At 34.4% G+C, this 21953-nt stretch overlaps 2 protein-coding genes across 2 annotated transcripts; both read left to right on the top strand.

Annotated features, from left to right (window-relative positions):
• Nucleotides 1-1470: 1470 nt before the first annotated feature.
• Nucleotides 1471-11651, top strand: LOC108915162 (farnesol dehydrogenase-like). The gene is made up of 4 exons (XM_018721127.2): nucleotides 1471-1727; nucleotides 8701-9162; nucleotides 11101-11253; nucleotides 11502-11651. Exons 1-4 carry the CDS (start codon nucleotides 1620-1622, stop codon nucleotides 11544-11546), a joined length of 768 nt encoding a protein of 255 aa, XP_018576643.1. The 5' UTR covers nucleotides 1471-1619; the 3' UTR covers nucleotides 11547-11651.
• Nucleotides 11652-13266: 1615 nt separating this feature from the next.
• LOC108915163 (farnesol dehydrogenase-like) lies at nucleotides 13267-21479 on the top strand. The gene is made up of 4 exons (XM_018721128.2): nucleotides 13267-13432; nucleotides 17024-17485; nucleotides 20622-20777; nucleotides 21330-21479. The coding sequence occupies exons 1-4, from the start codon at nucleotides 13325-13327 to the stop codon at nucleotides 21375-21377; spliced, it is 774 nt and encodes a 257-aa protein (XP_018576644.1). The 5' UTR covers nucleotides 13267-13324; the 3' UTR covers nucleotides 21378-21479.
• Nucleotides 21480-21953: the final 474 nt, after the last annotated feature.

The raw sequence follows: 21953 nt of genomic DNA, 5'->3' as shown, positions 1-21953 counted from the left end.
TATTCATTAAATTTAAATAAATATTTTGATAATAATATTGAATAATTTTATTTGAATTACTAAAAACCCTCTTAACCCGGTTATGATGCTTAAAGTAGCCTCATGTTTTGAAATGCTGTTTTTATATTGTTTACTTATAAGAGAAATGGACCGAGAAATTGAAGCGGCATAGACAAAGACGGATTGTCGGGGATTAAATTTTAGCTACCTGCTACAATTTAGTACAACCCGTCACACAAAGTTTTTTTAAAAGTACACCTCATCTATACGGAAAATACATAATATAAAAATATTGAATATACGCACCAGTACTACATTTATTTACGATTTGCATACATAATAAGCTTTTATTACTCTCTTTCATTTCTAAACAGACTATAGTAATGTCATCGATGACGCAGCGGCATATTATACCCAACTCTTATTATTGCATAGTACAGGGCCGAGCGCGCAGCGTGCACGATGCCACGCCCTCTACCCCACTCCATAGAATTAGAGGCGCGCGCGGCGGCATTGACATCAAAGACAACACAACACAAGCAGGAGAGCGGGACTTCTTATTTAATATAAAAATTTGCTTGATCTTGATTTGGTGCTAAAGATATTTTTCCTTAACAAATGTCAACGACGTAGGTATAGCGTTACCAGTTCAATAATACACCCTATATAGAAAAATAGTCTCATAATTCTAACAGTAAACAACGAACTAAGATTGCACCTTGCAGCTACAACGCTACAACGTAGATAATTATGCACTAGCTGTTTGCACACATCCGCCCGATTGACCTCTCTTTCAAGACCTTTTCTATGTTTTACATCTATTCTCAGTTGTACTTTTTTACATTTTTATTACAAATTCTTATTTAAATTTTTAATTGTAAAATATTATTTCGGATTTACTAACTGACTGTAGGATCTGTCGAGAATCCCCTTTCTGTTAAAAAGAAATACAGGCCGTATGATATTTGTTGTGATTGAATTCCAAGAAGACCCATACGTCATTTTCTTGGAATTAACCGCATTCGACACCATAGGTAGAAATATATTAACGGCGTGGCGTTCACTATAGCAGCTTGCAGTACATACTGTATTTTACAGTTACGAATGCGTGTAGATTACACTGCATATATTTTCAACACCTACCCTTAATTCATTAAACTATCGAGAAAATCCCAATATTCTATTTAGTCGTGGCTGTTACGCCACCTAGCGGCCATTTTAGAAACTAGCAAACATTTTCCAGCGATTTTTCAGGACCACTTTCCTCAATGTAATTTTTTTCCTAAAGCTGTGCGATGATTCGTTTCTGAGATATGGCCAGCGGCCGTTCTTAGTTGGCCACCCGGTACATTCAAAAATTTTTTTCAGATCAGTTCTGAATCACCCCGTATTAATGATATGTGTGGGTATATCTAACGACAGAATCTCCTTGAACAGAGAAATAGCTGTATCGTCTTGGCGACAAATATCAAACTGAGATTAAAATTATTTCGCAACACGTAATCTAAAAAATTATCCGCACTTTCGCAATTTTAGCTCGTGCTATTATTATATAAATAAAAGCAAAGTATACTTTTCTGATCAGCGACGTGTATTATACTTGTGAAATTCCCTCTACAATGGTGCTGTCTATGAGTCGTTGGGTTGGTAAGGTGGCCGTAGTCACCGGTGCTGGTTCCGGTATGGGAGCTGCTATCACAGAGGCGTTGGTGGAACAGGGGCTTAAGGTACGTTTATAAAATGTGAAAATACTAATTTATAAGTCGTGTTGATGCTGGTTTATAATTTTGAAAATTATTATACCTAATTGTTTGTTTAATAATATTTGTAAATGATAGGAGCCAACATTACATTGTGGAGAAATTGTTTAATTATTATACAGGGTGATTCACTTTTTTGATTAGGACTTTAACCGTCGATAGATCACGTGAACATAATGTTAATTTGAAGTATATATTTTTTCTTCCTCTTCTTTTAGAGATTAAGATTTTGAAAAAAAAATATATTTTTTGGTTTTTATTTATTTTTTTTTTAAACTATAAAAGCCATTTGTTTTATAGTTAGTATGAAGTGTACGAATGAAACGCTCTATCGATTTTATAAATTATTGTGAAAATAGATCAATCATAGGCGTCCATAAGGAGCTTTGATTGCCCCTATTTTTAATATAATTTCTACGCCACTGGAAATTTTTTAAAATGAATATATTTTTTTACATTGCGGTTTATTCTACAGCAAAAAGGTCTCTTACTATTTTTAAATGAAATGGCTTCTAATGGATTCATTTCATGCGAAATGGTTAAGTTTTTCAAACAAAGTAATACAGAATAAAATATTTAATATTGAGAAACAAATAAAAATAACAATTTAATAATGCAACGTAAAATCAATGACTGAGGAAATATGTCAAACTACGTATAGACAATTGTTATTCTAAAGGCGGGTATCCATTTGTGTCAAATGCCCCGTAACGTAGCACCGAACATGTTACCAGAGAACACAATACCAACGAGAAGCGACAGAATCGGCGGTTCCTTTGATGTTTTGTGGTCACGCTAGAGTCGACCGATTTGACAGAAACACAAACGTTTACACTGAGAGAAGTTACACTTTTGAATAGATGTACACTGAACGAACTGCATCAGTATCAAACGTTATTCATATAATACAAGGACAACTGTGGTAAAATGTAGACAAATTAGGTACAATATATAAAAAAATAAAACAAGATGTTTTACAACTAATATATTTATTAAGCAGATATAATATTTTACTGCAATATTTGAAATAATTTTTTAAAAATAGGTACCTGACAATGCTATAACTTCTTTGGGACAATCTTCCACAATTTTTGCCTCTAGCTCTTCTTGCCCATTTCTAAGTTGAGGAAACTGTATAGGTATTCCGTTTGGCAATAAGGTTATTCTTACATTCCCTTTACCAATATATTTGGTTTCGAAATGGTGTTCACAAAGCATATAATTCTTATATACATCCACAATCCTAGGCAATAAATCGAGTCTATTGCAAGTTTCTATCCACACTCGAGCACTGCAAACAAAAATAAAAATTCTCCTAAAGATATTCTCTGTACTTATGCAATACCATATTACAAGAAAACATTCCATATTATTTTAAAAATCAAAATACTTTTTTCTGATTTACAGTTTAGAGGTAGGTACTTAAAATAATTACCTTTCTAATCCTTACGTAATCTCAATAGGGTTGATCCTTCACCTGTTTTCGATGAACAATCGCGAAAAGCACAATAATAACCATGCATTTTATTGATTTCAAGTTGATTCTAATTGTAGATGGAAACGAAATATAATACAAATAAATCCACTATCAATTAACATTATACAACACAACTGTCCACCGCCAAAAAACTATTACTCGTTTCTTCTATTTATATTTGACGGCTCTGACAGCCACTGACAACTGACAACAACACAACCCAATTCGCGCATGCGCATACGAAAACTGTTAACGCAGAAAGCCTTGCTGTCGCTTCTCGTTGATATAGTGTTCTCTGATGTTACGTTACAGCTAGTGGAGACGGAAAATTGTTGCATGGTACGTGTAACAAATTTGACACGAGTAACTAATCCGGGACGAACCATCAGTTGTCGGTTTTTAGTCGTCGCCTCAAAGGGATGCAACAGTACTTTCTGCCACATGTTGAGACGGGATTACCCTTTTGGCAGTAACGTTGCCTGTTGCACATGTGATTCTGTCTTATTTTTTGTTTCATCAGTCTTTTTTTATATGGTCTGGGGTCAGTCTGTTTTCTGCAGTGACTAGGAAGAGTACATTTTTCTGTGTTTGTGCCATGGAGTGGAGTAAAGAAAATATTTCCGGAGATTTCCGTTTCTTATTCTTCAAAATTGTATGATGAATAAAAATATATGACTGCAATTGCAGTGACGAATCCATTATTGCAGTCAGGTTCATACTGCGAGTTTATGTTCCTGTGTAGTCTCGAAACCTTATTTTGTTACGTTACGGAATGAATGATACGACCAAAACCACACATACTTTCGCAGCGAACCATGTCACCTTTTGCAACAGGCCGTAACATGTTCGTTGTTACGTTACGGAGCATTGTCACAAATTAGTCGAGGCAATGGAGCACTAAAAAGTTCGGAATTTTTTCCATAAAGACGGATCGGAATGCGGATTTTTGCATTCACTTCCAAAAATTTTTTGTAAAAAATGTGGCTACTTTGTGTTTCTGACAAACCGGAAATTGCATTGCTGCAGCTAAAAATGCATTCAAAAAATGCACTTTTTGAGACGCCTTTTGGAAGATTTCAAAACTTTGTAAATAAGAGTCAGAACTGGCCCAAATCGGGTACTCGGGGGTTCTCGAGGTCGCTGATCACGATTGTGATGTTCAAATTGACCCCCCGAACACCTGAAGCTCAGGAAAGCCGATGAACGTCATCTCCGTGGGACTCTCCCACAAATCACGAGGGGAAGGAGAGAAACTCGGCGCCCGAACCTGGACGTGGACGTCATCTCCGAGAATTTTCCTGACAAGATTGACAAAAACAACCCGAAAATCATTGTGGGGGCGTTTCTTGGGGCGCTTAATCCAAATTTCACGTCGAAAACGACCTCCTGTACACCTGGTGCACCGGAATCTGGACGCGGACCTCATCTCCGTGGGTTTTCCTCGCATAATCGAAAAAGACGAACCGAAAATGGATATGGGGGGGTTTTTGAGGCGCTGAATCCGAATTCCACCTCGACAACGACACCGCAAACACCTGGTGCACCGCAACCTGGCCCCGAACGTCTTCTCCGTGGGGCTCCTCCAAAATTCTAGCGGGGAAGGAGAGAAACTCAGCGCCCGGGGGTTTCTTGGGTCGCTGAATTCAAATGTGGCATCGGCGAACACCCCCCGGACACCTGGTGCGCCCGAACCTGGACGTGGATGTCATCCCCGAGAATTTTCCTAACAAGATCGCCAAAAATAACTCAAAAATCATCGTAGGGGCGTTTTTTGGTGCACTTAATCCGAATTCCACGTCGACAACGACCCCTCGAACACCTGGTGCACCGTAACCTGGGCCTGAACGTCGTCTCCGAGGGTTTTCCAGCCGCGATCGCAAACACTAACCAAAAATCGTCTCATAATTTTACACATTCATTCATGGGTAACTCTCACCTGGGGCCCGCCAATTACATAAATATTGACTTTCTATTCATTATATTTCTTTCCTCCTCACATAATTTAACTAGAATCAACAATTCCACACAGCTGATGCAGTACTGATGTCGGTCTCTAAGACATCAGGTTTGGTTGACATTCATGGGAATGACATCGATGTCAAGATAAAAGTTCGGGTGCACCAGGTGTTGGGAGGGTACTTTTCGACGTGAAATCCCGATTCAGCGCCCCGAAAAACCCCCCATAACGATTTTGGGTTCGTCTTCTTCGATTGTGTGAGGAAATCCCTCGGAGACGACGTTCAGGCCCAGGTTACGGTGCAGCAGATGTACAGGGGGTCGTTTTCGACGTGAAATTTGGATTAAGCGCCCCAAAAAATGCCCCTACGATGATTTTTGAGTTGTTTTTGGCGATATTGTTAGATGAGGTTCACGTCCAGGTTCGGGCGCACCAGGTGTCCGGGGGGGTGTTCGACGATGGCATATTTGAATTCAGCGACCCAAAAAACCCTCGGACGCCGAGTTTCTCTCCTTCCTCGCGTGATTTGTGGGAGAGTCCCACTGAGATGACGTTCATCGGCTTTCCTGAGCTCCAGGTGTTCGGGAGGTCAATTTGAACATCATAATCGTGATCAGAGACCTCGAAAACCCCCGAGTACCCGATTTGGGCCAGTTCTGACTCTTATTTACAAAGTTTTGAAATCTTCCAAAAGGCGTCTCAAAAAATGCATTTTTTGAATGCATTTTTGGCTGCAGCAATGCAATTTCCGGTTTTTCAGAAATGCAAGGTGTCCACATTTTTTACAAAAAATTTTTGGAAGAGAATGCAAAAAACCGCATTCCGATCCGTCTTTATGGAAAAAATTCCGAACTTTTGTGCTTCATTGCCTCGCCTAAATGGTACCCGCCTTAATATCACCAAGGAGCATGAGACTTTTTTTCAAAAAATCTATACCACCTAAACAGTTTCTTTAAGTGATAAAATAAAAAAGATAGTTTTAGATGTCACTTTAAAATATTATACATAACTGATATTTTCTAGACCTCTTCTTAATTATAAATTTGACCACCAGGGGTGGTACGGACTATCGAATCGTTCGGATTACCAAACAAAGTGCTTTCCAGGCATAGTAGCATGCAAAAAATGAACACTGACATACTACTTCCCATAAAATAAGGAGCACGTTGTATTGTTAAAGGTACAAAATTGTTTGTTTTATAAAATACATACTACTGTGCTACAGTAAGGTAACTATATTTTATGTAATGTATTGCACATGAATTTAGTAATATTTTTAGTATACAATCTTCTACACACACAGAAAGTACAGTACTGTACACACACAAAAATTATACTGTACAGAAAATTAAAAAAATTAAAGATGCAATGTTTACTACGGTGATGCTCTGTTTACTGTAGCAGTTAAAGAGCGATTCTGATTACATACTATTTTTATTTTTCCCAAAACGGCGTTCGGATTATCGAGCGTTCGGATTACATGAGTTCGGATTATCGAGGTTATACTGTAGTGTCGTAGAATACATACTTCATACATACATTTACCTAATTGTAATGAATCCATAAGAAGCCATTTTTCTCAAAAACTAAGTATTTCATTTAAAAATAATAACAGACCTTTTTGCTGTAGAATAAACCGCAATGTAAGAAAATATATTTATTTTGAAAAATTTCCAGTGGCGTAGAAATTATATTAAAAATAGGAATGATCAGAGCCCCCTGTGGACGCCTATGATCTATTTTCATAATTAATAATAATAATAATAATAATAATGATAACGATAATGATAACGATAGTGATAGTGATAGTGATAGTGATAGTGATAGTGATAGTGATAATGATAATGATAATGATAATGATAATGATANAATAATAATAATAATAATAATAATAATAAAAATAATAATAAATTTATAAAATCGATAGAGCTTCTCATTCGTATACTTCATACTAAATATAAAACAAACGGTTTTCATAGTTTAAGAAAAAATAAATCAAAAAAATTTTTTTCAAGATCTTAATATAAAAGCAAGCCTTTGGAAGAAAAAGTGTATACTTCAAAATGATATTATTTTGATGAGATCTATCGATGGTTAAAACCCTAATCATAAAAAGTGAATCACCCTGTATATACATCGATACATTTTGAAAAACATTTTCTTAAGTATGTTCTTATTTAATCAGAGAGTTCTGGATTCAGATTAATCTGCTGATACTACGTATCCTAGAAACCATATCTTAAGAAATTAAATAAGAAAAAATTATAAAATTTGGATATTAGAAGATGCTATTATTAACAAGACAAAAAGTCCAGAAAAAATTTTCACGGAAAATAAAATTTATTTTAATTTAATTTTAACTTTAACACTATGCCAAGTGGATATAACGATATGATATATTTTAAGTTGCAAAAAATATTTTATTTAATTCAAAAGTTACTTCATTACTTCATATACAGAGTGTATCTTGAAAACGGAACAGAACGAACAACTCTCAGGAAAACAAACTTAATATTTTGTACAGAGACGAACAATTTCGTAATTTAGAAGTTCAAGAAACGATAGAAATATTATACAAGGAATGTAAAATGGTATTTTCGGAAAATATAGATTGTTTTTCCCAGTTTTAACAATTCCTGCAACAAGTGGCTCGGTAGAAAGATACTTTTTAGAAAAGAAAATTTAAAAGACGGGCGAATAAACCTGTTTTACAAAAACATTCACTATGTTTTTAAAAATGTTGTTAAAAGTGGAGGCAAATGAAAAGCTGGCGGCGTCGTTTTATATGTAAATAGATAAATTGGCTGGCTACCTTATGAAAATTTGTTTTCATATTTTTTAATATTCATAAACCCATTAGGAACAATTTTGTTAATTATAATTAAAACTAACCTAACCTAAACTAACCTATTAATTATTAGGTAAATATATCACTTTGTTTTCTTCAGTTACTTAATTTTATTGTAAATACAATTTTTAAAGTTCTGATATTATTATTAATAAAATAATTTTTTAATTTACGGTTATAGTAGGGCTATAGACGAAGATCTCCATAATAAAAAATGAGGTGGAAATTTATTCCTATTTATTATTTGAGAGCGGATTAATAAACTATCCAAATAGTTGCGTATTGCGTATTATTTTTTATAAAATATGAAAGAAAATCCTGCTCGTGAACATCAGTTTTTCTATAATATTGTCATTGCAACTAAAAATTTCCAGATGCATTTAGTCGTTTGACCTTGAAAATTTAAAAAATTTTCCCTGCGGCGCTTTTTTTTCTTTCTGGCCCACCTAGAAAAAAAAAGCCACGGGCAACAACTTTCCTCCAGTTTCTTTTCATAATTGGAAATAGCATAAAAATATGCAACTTTGTAATTTAATTCTCCCTGTATATATTCTACTTCAAGGATATCAATGGTGTACACGGTAAAAGTGGCCACCTTATGTTCTGTTGTGGAATATTTCTGGTAAATTAAGTTTTGTAATATTTAATTTTTCCATAGGTTGCAGCACTGGACCGAAGAAAAGACCGCTTGGAGGCTTTGGCCAGTAAGCTCTCTGACAAAAAAGGTAAAATATACCCCGTCAAAACGGACGTAACTAAAGAAGAAGACATTTTGAACGCCTTCAAATGGATTAAAGAAAACCTGGGCCCGGTACATATTCTAGTCAACGATGCTGGTATACTTGGACATACAAAACTCGCAGATGGAGACACTGAAATTTGGAGAAACTCCCTCGACGTCAACGTCCTCGGTTTGTCCATAGCTACGAGGGAAGCTGTAAGAGATATGAGAGCAAACAAAGTAGATGGTCACATAATACACATCAATAGTATCTTGGGGCATCAAGTTCTCGATTTCACGGGAATGAACGTATATCCTGCCTGTAAATTTGCAGTGACAGCCTTGGCAGAGACTTTGAGACTGGAGCTTCTCAATTCGAAGTCAAAAATAAAGATTACGGTAATATTTTATCGACTTATCGTATCGGCACAATTTCAAAACTATTATCAGAAAATCTTTACTGTAATATTTGTATTAATTATTCGTTTTGAGCAATGTTGGTCTCGAAATGAGAAGAAAGTTATGAAAAATGTTTTAGATACCCTTTTGCTATAAAATTGCTGCGTAACTGTGTGTATCAAAATTTGTTAAACATTCTAATGGTTTTGCAAACCCAGAACTTAAGCGTATCCCAAAAGAAATGCTAAATTTCACGAGGAAAAAAGATTTTATTAATTAAAACCAAAAATTGTACATGTTTTTAAGAGGTAGACATTGCTATTAAATATGAAAGAGGATATCGGACAGATATCCTTCACGACTCATTTGGCATACCTGAGTTCTTTTAATAAAATGCTGTATCACCTTTTGACCTTTACGAATCCCCAAAGGAAAAAGTTACGTGGCATTAGATCGCATAATTTTGGTGGCCAAGTCACTTCACTGTTACGTGAGATGAGTCGTCCATTGAATTTCTGGCGTAACCGTATGGCAAGTGGTACCATTCTGCTGAAACCACATGCCATCCAAATCCATCCCATCTAAATGAGGCCACAAAAAATACAATAGCAACTCTCCATATCGTTCTCCATAGTCCAGCTTTGTTTTCAAAAAGGAACAAACCAATCACTCCATCAGCATAAAATCCACACCACACTCTTTGGATATACTCGTACAATGGTCGTTCTTGATTGACCTGAGGATTATCTCTGCCCCAAATTCGACCGTTTTGCTTGTTCACTTACCCTAGATGGAAATGCACCTCGTCGCTAAATTACCGTCCACTTGTTGATTCTCTAACATCAAATCAACGAATGTTTGGAGCATTAAGGAATTTGGAATTGACCAAAAAATATTCATAAAAAAATTAATATAAGCTTATTAATATGAAGAAAATCCTCAAATAAAAATGATGAGTAGTTTGGATACCTAAGAGACGAGATATTAATAAAATAATTTTTCACGATTTAGTACAGAGTCTTATGAGAACGCAGATTTTTTCGATCTTTTCACTTAGAATACGCAACAATTGACGAACAGTTTCCACAGCAACTTGTATAAATAGGAAACCGATATCTAAGGAACCGTATGACAGCTTGTAGAAATCGATTAGGTACTTGTAAGATACATAATTTATAATAATTCTCCTTCAAACTGCTGTCGTTGTCTAACTTATCTTCCATATGCGTGATAGCGACAACGCCGCGGTCTCGATGTAGCGTATTATTTGAAATTCGCAGGTGGATCACAGAATGATCAAACGGGAGCGAGCAAACGCCAAGCCGAGCGCGCCAGCCAAGTGCAACGTTGCCAAATCTAAAGGCTTTCTACTTTAGTCATTAGCGAATCTACAGAAACTTTCGTTAGACTTTAGACGGACCTCCGTACCCGATAAACCTCCTTAAATGGTCGCTTCAGTTTCTAGGTTAGCTGAACCTTGAAGAATACAGATGCAAATCTTTTATTAAAATCTGCTGCATTGTACTTTTTGAAATGATTAAAAGCAATGACCAACAGCGCACTATCACTCTCCATAGTAATATTTTCAGCTGAACGGCCTGTACTAGGTCAGTCTGTTTTTTTGTTGTCTGCAATCGGACCTGTTTGTTCAAATTTAGCAAGTAATCTTTTCAAAGTTATTTCATTCGGGGCGTTCCTTCTACCGTAAATTCCAAGTAATTTGCGCACAGTCTCAGCTACACACTCTTCATATACTTGTAATGGATTTGATCCTGCACAATGCTGCCAATTCATCGGAATGAAAATGGAGCATAAGTAATATACATCGTAGTAAAAAATCTTATATGCCATAGAAAACGAAGTATGCAGAAAATATAATAAAAATAAATAGAAAAATAGAAAATAGAAATTGAAAGAAATCTTCTTACGAATTTTCAGAGCATCAGTCCTGGACCTGCAAACACGAATTTGGTACCAGATTTCAAGAATACTGAGACATTTAAAAGGTATATTCATGACAAAATGGTAATCGAACCTGAGAATATCGCCGATGCCACTATTTATGCCCTATCGACACCTCCTCACGTACAGGTAACTTTTTTTTAACTTTAACGATTCACGATCTTCTGATTAATAAAGTTTAATAAAAGCTTCAGTTTGAGATGGCTATCAAAATTCTTGTTTCGGATCTTAATCGAGTTTTTGGGTCATTTTATTTATAATCATCAAATCATAACCCAGTTAATTTGTATTGCTTTTAACTATAAATTTTGGAAATTTGTAACTACTTTTTGTGTAGATATGGCAACATTGTATTCAATCTTTGTTTTCTTTTTCAGATCCAACAATTGACAGTGCGATCCGTTATTGAAGCTACTTTTTAAAAAATCTTGAAAAGAAATACTTGACAGAAAATTTTTGTCATTACCAATTAAATATCTGTTTATAGTGAATTTTTTGAGGTATTAAAGTTTCCAAAGATTGCCTTATATAGTTTTCATCCGCTTCTACCACAAGTTTGCAATATACATGCTCCCAAAAGTGCTCAAACATTTTTCGTTATCAATATCGGGAAGATCATTTTCCACATGAAATGGAAAAATCAGTGTAATTCAAATTCTTATTATCTCTGCAAAATTAAATGGTAAAAAATTTCCTAAAAACTTTTATTCCTGTACTTTTTTTCTAAAATGCCTCCTTGTGGAGTTGCAGCCAATTTTTAACCATTCTAATGCATATAACTCCTCAAAAATGCATTTTAGAGAAAAAAATGCAAACAGTTTTTACTTTAATCCAGTTAATACGCAAACAATAAAGAAAAAACGATCTGGAACAATGGTATCAAGAAAGATAGGACGTTTAACTTCCTTTCCGTTAATAACAACCCCTGTAGCACTGTTGCCATCGCTTTTGGAACGCTTGTGATGAATTTGCACAGGTTTACGGATGTCTCTTTTAAGAAACAGCTATATTTTCCTTGGATTTTCCTTGGAATATCAAATTTGTTAGATATAGACTCCTCAATATAACTTTCTGCTACAGAGAAGCTCTTCCGTCCACCCTGCCGTTTGATGGTTGTAAAATCAGCACTTTTATTGGCCAATAAAGTTTTGAAGTGCGCCTCATACAATGGCCAGTATATGCTTCTGGATTTGCAATATTCAGGAATGGAGCAACTATTGTCGGTACCTTCGCCAATCTGTTGATTCCAACAAGCTGAGAAGTACATTTTTATTGATATATCTTAAAAAGAACCTGTCTTGTGTAAGGCGAATTGGGCTCAGAATATTCTCTGCATATTTCAATAGCATTCACGCAACAATCCTTCTTCTATAATTGTAAATTTGAAATGTCCGTCTTGGTGTTAGGTATTGAAACAAGTAGGTAACTGCCAACGTCCTGTATGTCACTAATTTTCAATTTTGTCAATTCGCAGCATCAACAGGCACCAGAAGCCCCCATTATTAGGGCAACCTAAAACAATTCAAAGTTTACTATATTCCTAACATGTAAAAGGTAAAGAGATATTACCTTAATCATTAAATATTCTTTATCGGAAGCCCCAGTCAAAAATTCTTCAATATGTGCTCTTTCCAATACTGCAGCTTTTTTTGCTTTAAATCCTCTCGATTCACTCTTCAGATAAGCAGTATGCAGATTTCCACTGGTTTTCACGTATTTTTTGAAGTTCTGCAACTGTTCAGATATTTTTGAACAAATGTAATATTTTTTTAATTTCAACACGATGTATCTCGACATTTGGTATAATTCATTATGCCTTTACTCGCCCTCGATATATAGATAAACGCGTATTCCAGTCAAAATAATGGGTTTTTTATGTAGATGCGAAAAAAATACATTTCAATATTTTATCACAAGTAACACTTTCAATTAGCCACTATAAAACAGTTTTATCTATTTTATCATTAATAAGATTATATTTAATGACAGGATGATATTCTCTTATAGAAAAATAGCTGTATCATCTTGGACACAAACAACAAATTGAGTTAAATATTATTATTTCACAACATGACGTAATCTAATCCTAAATAATTATCCCCACCTCCATAGTTTTAGCTCGTACAGTGTTACATAAATAAAAGCAAAGTATACATTTCTGTTCAGTGACTTGCAGGATACTTGTAACATTCCTTCTACAATGGTGCTGTCCATGGATCGTTGGATCGGTAAGGTGGCCGTAGTTACTGGAGCTAGTTCCGGTATCGGAGCTGCTATCGCAGAGGCGTTGGTCGAAAAAGGACTTAAGGTACGTTTATAATATTTCAACATACGAATTTACAACCTTGAAAAAATATCTAATCGTTTGTTTAGTAATGTTTGTAATTGGTGTGAACAAAAAAATAATATCTCATTGTGGTGAAATTGTTTAATTATATTATAAAAGCGCTGTATCATGTTTAATAGCTTGAGAATGACTATTTCTTCGTATTTAGTAAGTATCGTTTTCTGCAATAGTATCACAATGTTTTATAGCATATTATTGTCTTTAATTACTTTTTAGAACATCAAAAAAATTTGAAGATCAATATCAATCTTTATTATTTTTTAAGATATTGATATCAAAATCATTTGTACATCTATGTGCCCCGATACATTTTTAGGTACGTTTTCTGAAGTATGTTCTTATTTATTCAGCGATATCTGTATTCTGATTAATCTGCTGATACTACGTATCTTTAAAACCACATCGTATTCAGATAAGAAAAAAATTCTTAAATTTGGGCAACGGAAAGCACCATTATTGACGACAAAAGTTCAAGAAATCATTTTCATTCAAAATAATATTTATATTTCAAAATTGAAAAATAAATTTTTAACTTTAACACTACGCCAAATCAATATTACGAAATTACTTCACTTTCTAATACCGATCAACATAGGGGAATCAAAAATTTGTCACTAGAGAGAGGTGGTAGTTCAAAAGATAATACATTATAATTTGATGTACGTTTAACATGGTTTATTTGTCAATAAAAATTATAATTTTAACATTGTTGTAAAGAATAAAATTACTCATACACTAAATTTAAAGTATACATACAATATAAAACATTAGCCACATATTGTTTTGAAGGTAATATCGTATCTAGGCCGAAATTTTTTTAGCCACCCATTCGATGTGTTGAAGTCGCTTAGTCCTAAGTTTTAAGCAACTTCAAGGGCTTTTGCTTGAATTATTGGTTTTAGAAAATGTTCTTTTTTGCTCAGTGTTGCCACCTTGTTGACAGACATTTTTAACTTCCTTATTTTGTAGTAATATTGTCACTTGAGTTTTGCCTACTTGAAATTTTTCAGCCAATTTCCCAGTAATCAAACCATTTTTCGCACTTTCGTTGATAGCATCAATTTTTTCTTTAAAAATGTGTGATTATATGTACCTTAACACCTAAATATTCAGGATAGCACTAAAATTAAAACCAGATTCCCTTGGATTAAGAAGGATTTAATGGGAGGAGTTTTAGCATTGTTGTGTCTGGTGGAAAATCCAGTAGATTGATGCTCGCGGTCCTTTAAGAGAAGGCTCCTTATTGGGGGGTTCAAAAACAACTCTTTTCATTTGTAAATTCAGAGAATTCAAAATCGGTCGTTATGTAGAAGTGGTCGCCTGACACAGGTGGTCACTAACAGAGGTTTTACTGTCCTATACAGGGTGACATAGAAAAAAGTACATTGCATAGTGTTATACAATAAAGGACACTAAAACAAGAAAAAAAGTTCCTATGAACATGGGTCCGCAAGGCCTTCGGTTAAAGGATACGGGGTGTTGAATTTTAATTTTTTTTTTATTTGCAATAACATTGATAAATACTTCAACAATTAAATTTTAATGGTATGATGAAAAATATGATTAATTAAAACAAAACATTAAGTTTTTCAGAAGATGTTCAAATTGTTGCCCTTGTACTTCAATACATTTTTCCATTCTTCTTCTTAATGATTGACGGCATCTTTGAAATATTCCTAGGTTATTATGAAATCTATCTGCCGATTCCATAATTCTTATCCATAATTGTTCTTCATTATGTATTTCTACAGCATAAACTTCATTTTTCATAAATCCCCAAAATGAAAAATCTAGGGGATTAAGGTCGGGACTACGAGCTGGCCAGGGTACAGGCCCCCTTCGACCAATCCACCTATTTCCAAATCTCCTGTCCAAATATTCTCTGGCCACTCGAGAAAAGTGAGCTGGCGCCCCATCATGCATGTAATACATTCTTCCAATAATGGCCAATGGGAAATCCTCTAATAATGTGTTTAAATCATTCTCCAAGAAATTTCGATAAACTGCACCTGTCAATCGATTGGGCAATCGAAATGGGCCAATTAAGTAATTGTCGATTATACCTGCCCACACATTAATAGAAAACCCATATTGGTGACTCCGAATTATAGTTTGATGAGGATTTTCATCACTCCAATGGTGCATGTTATGTAGGTTCAGAATACCATCACGACTAACACTAGCTTCGTCAGTAAACAAAATTGATGAAATAATGTTTTCTCTTTGGTTTTGAAACCATTCGCAAAATTGTACACGAGGAACAAAGTCATGTTCCAATAGTGAATGAATTTTTTGGAAATGATATGGGCGAAGAAGTTGTTCTTTGAAAATTTGTCTAACTGATTCACGGTTAAGGTTTCGCACCGCTGAACTTGTTTTCCTGGTGCTTGTTCTCGGATTATTTTCTACCATTCGTAAAACAGTTTCTTCGTTTCGCACAGTGCGACCAGTTCTGGAAACCCCACTATTCAATTTTGGTTTTCTAAAACAGCCATCTTCTCCCAAACGCCTATGCACATCAATAAATGTTCGAACATTAGGAACTTGTCTTAAAAGATATCTTTCTCGATAGATACGTTGAGCTTCGTAAGAATTTGATCTAGCTTCGCCGTAACACATAATCATGTCCCTGTATTCTTCAAAAGTGTAGCGAACCATTTTTGAAAGCAATTTTGAATAATCAGTGAGAAAACCAATGAAAAACTTAATCAAGAACACAAAATACCTCTAACAATTATTATATTAGTTTGACAAGTGTCATTATGACACATTATTTAATTGTTATTTATCATTGTTTTTGCAAATGTTACTTTGGCGCTTTTTGAATAATTTGCGTGCATTGTCGGCTTTTGTACTGGAACCATTGCTTCTAGCGACTTGGACAAGGTATACCTTTCTTACGTATAAAGAAGGGATAACAAATTTTTTTCAGTCGAAAATGACATACAGTGTATAGCAAAAAAGTTAGGACCGATTCAATAGATATGGAACCCTGTATGTAGCGCCCTCTATCAGTAATCACAAAACTAAGATCATATTTGAATTTAGCATGATAAAAAAAAAACTGTATACCACATTTTATCCATTTCTTGCGTCTCTGGCTAAAGATATTAAAAAAAAACCCAAACAAAAATAAAATTCAACACCCCGTATCTTTTAACCGAAGGCCTTGCAGACCCATGTTCATAGGAACTTTTTTTCTTATTTTAGTGTCCTCTATTGTGTGGCACTATGCAATGTACTCTTTTCTATGTCACCCTGTATACGTTACACAGAATGGGACAAGATCCCTTTTTGAGCTATTTGAAATACTCCTTCAGACGCATGCAACTTATTTTAAAATAGCACTAGAATGATTTTTATAATCTTTCTGTATCTCCCACAGGGAAGAAAAATACTATTTTTCCAAGAGATTTCCACGGTGTATTATCTGAAGATCTATACTAGGTTTCATTTGGTTATCAAAGACACATATATTAAAAAAAACAACTCTATTGTGATATTATGAAATATTTCTTAGATTAAGTTTTGTAATAATTCATTTTTAAAAAGGTTGCAGCACTGGCACGAAGAAAAGACCGTTTGGAGGCTTTGGCCAAAAAGCTCTCTGGCAAGAAAGGTAAACTATACCCCGTCAAGACGGACGTAAGCAAAGAAGAAGACATTTTGAACGCCTTTAAGTGGATTAAAGAAAACCTGGGTCCAGTACACATTCTGGTCAACAATGCTGGTGTCGGTGGCCACACGACTCTTGCAGACGGAGACACTGAAATTTGGAAAAACATCATCAACGTCAACGTCCTCGGTTTGTCCATAGCTACGAGGGAAGCCATAAGGGATATGAAAGCCAACAACGTGGACGGTCACATAATACACATCAACAGTATCGCCGGGCACCAAGTTATCGATTTCCCAGGACTGAACGTATATCCCGCCAGTAAATTCGCAGTGACAGCCTTGGCAGAGACTTTGAGACTGGAACTTCTCAATTCGAAGTCAAAAATAAAGATTACGGTAATATTATTGATCTATTTATTTATTCAAATCGTAGAAGCAAAACAAACGAACGGTTTACAGTATAAGCATAAAACAATTATTATAACATTTTTATTAATGACTAGCAACCCGCCCCGGCTTCGCACGAACAAATATAAAATAGCCTATGTTACTCCTAGGAGACGTAGCTTTCGGTAAAATTGGTTGAGTAGTTTTTGAGTTAAATCGTAACAAACAAAAAATCAATCATCTTTCATCTAATGCGACCCTAATATTAATATTTTAAAATAATTCACGATATATCTATATACCTAAAGACAACAAACGAACTCAAAACTAAAAATAACAAAACCTTTAAATTTAAAACAATATAGTTAACTATCAACAATGTGAAAACAAAACGAATTAAATTAAAGTACCTGTGTTCAGGACTATCAATTTTAATTAATAAGGAAGTAGTTAGGTATCTAACTACCTAAAGAAAACAAACACGAAACAAAAATGCGACTATGAAGTTTTAAATGATTCACAATAAGAAAAAAACAAACAAATTATTAAAACTCAATGAAATAAAAGTATGTTTGCAAGTATCTATTTATGTTCCGACTACCTAAAGACAACAAATACAAAACAAAAATGTGACCTTAAAATATCGAACGCAATTATAACTTTCCAACAACACCCAAAAAGAAAACACAGTCGTCAGTCGTCACCTCCATTCGCTCCAGGTCAGTTTATTAAAGGATCACGCGCGCGTTATCGTTCGGCTTATTAGCTAAACAGTAGGCAAGACGGTGCGGGGGGGGGGTCGGCGATCGCATCAAGCGAAGCGAGGCGCTTGAATTTGATTCTCGCGTCCGTAATTTTTTTTGCGATTACTCCTATGATATTCATTTAAATTATATGGTGTAAAAAAGTAAAATAATGTGCATGAAATGCTTAAAGTCTCTAACTTATTTAAAATGATACCGTATTTGTGTAAATAGCTTTTACATTACCGCTTTATAATTGCCAATTTTTTAAAGTATTAAAATGGATATAGGTGTTTAATATAAGTTAATATTTGTCATGTTTAATTAAACACGCTGTATAATACAACTTGCGTGCCAGCGTGGATGCATATGAGCCAAGTGCGCAGGCGCTGGAAGCAAGTCTGCCTTCCTGCGCGGAGGCGATCAGAAATCAGAATGTTATGTTAAGTTATAGCAACAGGTTGGTGTTGCTCGCTATGTATACAGTCCACTCAGAATATTTATATTTTATGAAAAAGTCGAAGTAAAGTAGTAAATACAAATAAATGACAATTTTATTTGGCTCCAACAATAGGTAGTATGTTATCTTTAACATATAGACATATGCCATCGCAGACCTTTTTGTAGGCATATAAAAGATACACAATTCCACCATACATTGATATACTACATAAACTTTCGAATCACGGTGACACTAAATTAATTTCGTTGCGCATTATTTTGATTTTGCTATATCTCCTAAGGTATTCATTTAATTTGCATGGTGGAAAGGGAAAAATAATCTTCATGAAATGCTCAAGCCAACTAACGTATTTAAAATGATAAGGATTAATACCGTATTTGTGTAAATAGCTTTCTAATTACCGCTTTATAATTGCCCATTTTTTAAAGTATTACAATCGCGGACTTTTCTGTAGACCTATATAAGATACACAATACCACCATTTTGTTATATCTGAAAGGGTTTAGGCAGCGTTTTCGTTGAAAGCTCCCAGACGGCTTATTTTTTCCGACACCTTCAACAAACATCGTTAATGTATACAAAAATTTAACAAATTATATACTAAAACCTTCCTCTAGAACCACTCTATCCATTGGTGAAAACAGCATGAAAATCGGTGCAATAGTTTTTGAGTTTATCGCGAATAGACAGACAGACAGACGCGGCGGAGGACTTTGTCGTATAATATGTAGTGATTCAGTGTGAGCAGTTTGAATATCGACATATGGGGGTGTTCAAATTTAACTAGATATCTTTATTGAATATTAAAGTGAACATGTTGCAGGTTTATAATGGAAGGGATTGTCAGATAAATGAATGACCACCCCTTGCAGCTCTACAAGCCTTCTTTCCTTTACCAAAAGTTTCCATTACGTGATCATATAAAGTGATTCAATTTGGGTGATTTGCCCAATTATGTTTTCTTTCAGATGAGGATTGTCAGCTTTTCACATGATCTTGGGGGTCAACTAACATCTCAGTAAATCATCTCTTCCGGTTCCTGTTATACAGGGTACTTCCTAAGTAATCTAATATATCTCACAGGGCTCGTTTCAAACTGTTTATAAAAGTTTATATTAATAATCCAATCACCAGGGGCGTGCGTGTAGGCAATTATTTAAAAAAGGAACATGCACTTCACTGCAGATTTTTAATTTTATGATTTTTTTGTAATCTTCATTTATTACCTGACATAAAATGCCTCTTAGAGCTTTTTCATATGAAGCCTTGTTTTGGAAAAATATGCTGTTTTATTCATTTATTGCTCATACATTACTTTATTATTTTTGATAAAATTTTTCTCCGGAATAAGCTCCAAATCAATATATACGGATTTTGTCAGGTAATCGACGGAAATTGCATTAATGTCTGTTTTAGACTGTTTATCTGCAGAATTGGATATTTTCGCTTACATCTTCTCTCCCTCCAATTCAGTTTCCTTAAAAAGACTATTCTCCTCTCAGAAGTATATTTTTACCTAAAAATACTTTCTAATTCTTTTAAGAAAACTGAAAATTTGTTGTAAACAAAATTGTGCAAATTGCATCGTATAATAATCAGTTTTAGTTAATATTTCCTAGGTGTGTTTTACTTATAATATGTAAGGCTGTCAGAACAGAGCCCCGGGACATAGACGTACGCATTATTTATTAAAAAGCAACAAATTAAATTGTCTACATTACACCACCATAAACGCCAACGGATAGCACGATAACAAAGACAACAGTATACTAACGTGAACGTGAAAAGCATTATGAGGCAGCGGCAGCCCTAGTAATGTGACTTTTGGAACATATACTGATGATAACTTTTTTTACCATTTTGATATAAGTTTGGTTCGAGACACTGTATAATAGTGTGCCTAGAAACAACATTTTAATATTTTTTATGAATTTTTTAGAACCTCAGTCCTGGACCTGTAGACACGGAAATAATACCAGACAGTTTCAGGAACACCGAGCAATTTAAAGGGTATATTCAAGACAAAATGATAATCGAACCTGAGAATATTGCCGATGCCACTATTTACGCCCTGTCAACCCCCCCACATGTACAGGTAACATTTTTTTAAAAGCTTTTTACAAGCTTTTATTTATTACAAGGTTTCTTTTTCTTTGTTAGTATGAGTCAAATCTTGCAAATGAATTTTAAAACAGTTAAAACCGATTGAGCTGAAATTTTTCATACACGTTTATGTAGTTTGGATGACAATGCATGGTTAGGTAAGTGACGTCATTCTAAATCCAATATGGCGGACTTCCAAAGATAACGGGCCAGTTTATTTTTATGCACCCCCATGTTATGGGTATCAAGTGAAAGGATTTGCTGAGTAGAATACGAAAATAAAATGACGTCACTAAAAGCTTGATTAAAAAATATATATATACATGAACTTATCAACTTTAACGATTCACAATGCTGTGTTAAGTTCTAATTAAACCTTCGATTTGATGGTGGATATCAAAATTCGTGATTTAGAGTTTTTGGATCATCATATTTACGATATTCAGATATAAGTTATCTACTATTGCATTTCGGATATCGTATTTAAATATTCGTTGTGTACCTACGTATGAGAACATTGTATTAAATCTTTATTTTTTTTCAGATTCAAGAACTGACAGTACGAGCCGTTATTGAACCAACATTTAAATGAGAATGAAAATAAATACTTGTAAGATTAAATTTCAGGTTATTTGCAGTGTATTATCAATTTGTTTTTGTGAATTATTCAGGAATTAAAGTTACTAACAATTGTCGTGTTTTCTATATTTACTCTACCCGAACAAAACTTTGATAATCAATATAAAAAAAAAAACGTTTTGTACGTAAAATAGAAGAACAATAGAAAGCAATATCCAAACTCTATTTTCACAAGAGACGACGCCAAATTGACAAATTATTTTTAATCTTATAGGAATTAGAGAACTAAAAAAGTGTTTTTAATAAAATATTCACCTCAATGACTTAGAATACTGTGGTACTTTTGTCATAAGCCATTACTCTAAATCTTTTATAACAATTCTGCACTTTCATAAGTTATCTTTAATATATTTGAAGGTGGCCATATTCCTGGCCGAGAAATAGTGAAATTTCTGGCGTTTTTAGGTACTGAAATCTTTAAAAGTAAAACGTGTAGAACAAACGTAAGGACAAAAATAAAATCCTTGATGTTTTGTTTATTCATTGTTACCATTTAAATTTACTCAAATAAAATAATAACTAAAAAAAA

The sequence above is a fragment of the Anoplophora glabripennis genome, unplaced genomic scaffold, assembly GCF_000390285.2.
Source record: "Anoplophora glabripennis isolate ALB-LARVAE unplaced genomic scaffold, Agla_2.0 scaffold1530, whole genome shotgun sequence".
Classification (NCBI taxonomy): domain Eukaryota; kingdom Metazoa; phylum Arthropoda; class Insecta; order Coleoptera; family Cerambycidae; genus Anoplophora; species Anoplophora glabripennis.
Note: the sequence above shows the minus strand (reverse complement) of the source record. Positions and strands in the feature narration are given on the sequence as shown.

Coding starts and splice junctions, on each gene's coding strand:
- LOC108915162 (XM_018721127.2), top strand. CDS start 1,620: ATGGTGCTGTCTATGAGTCGTTGGGTTGGTAAGGTGGCCGTAGTCACC. Junction 1,728..8,700: donor TGGTGGAACAGGGGCTTAAG/GTACGTTTATAA, acceptor ATTTTTCCATAG/GTTGCAGCACTGGACCGAAG. Junction 11,254..11,501: donor CGACACCTCCTCACGTACAG/GTAACTTTTTTT, acceptor TTTCTTTTTCAG/ATCCAACAATTGACAGTGCG.
- LOC108915163 (XM_018721128.2), top strand. CDS start 13,325: ATGGTGCTGTCCATGGATCGTTGGATCGGTAAGGTGGCCGTAGTTACT. Junction 17,486..20,621: donor AGTCAAAAATAAAGATTACG/GTAATATTATTG, acceptor TGAATTTTTTAG/AACCTCAGTCCTGGACCTGT. Junction 20,778..21,329: donor CAACCCCCCCACATGTACAG/GTAACATTTTTT, acceptor ATTTTTTTTCAG/ATTCAAGAACTGACAGTACG.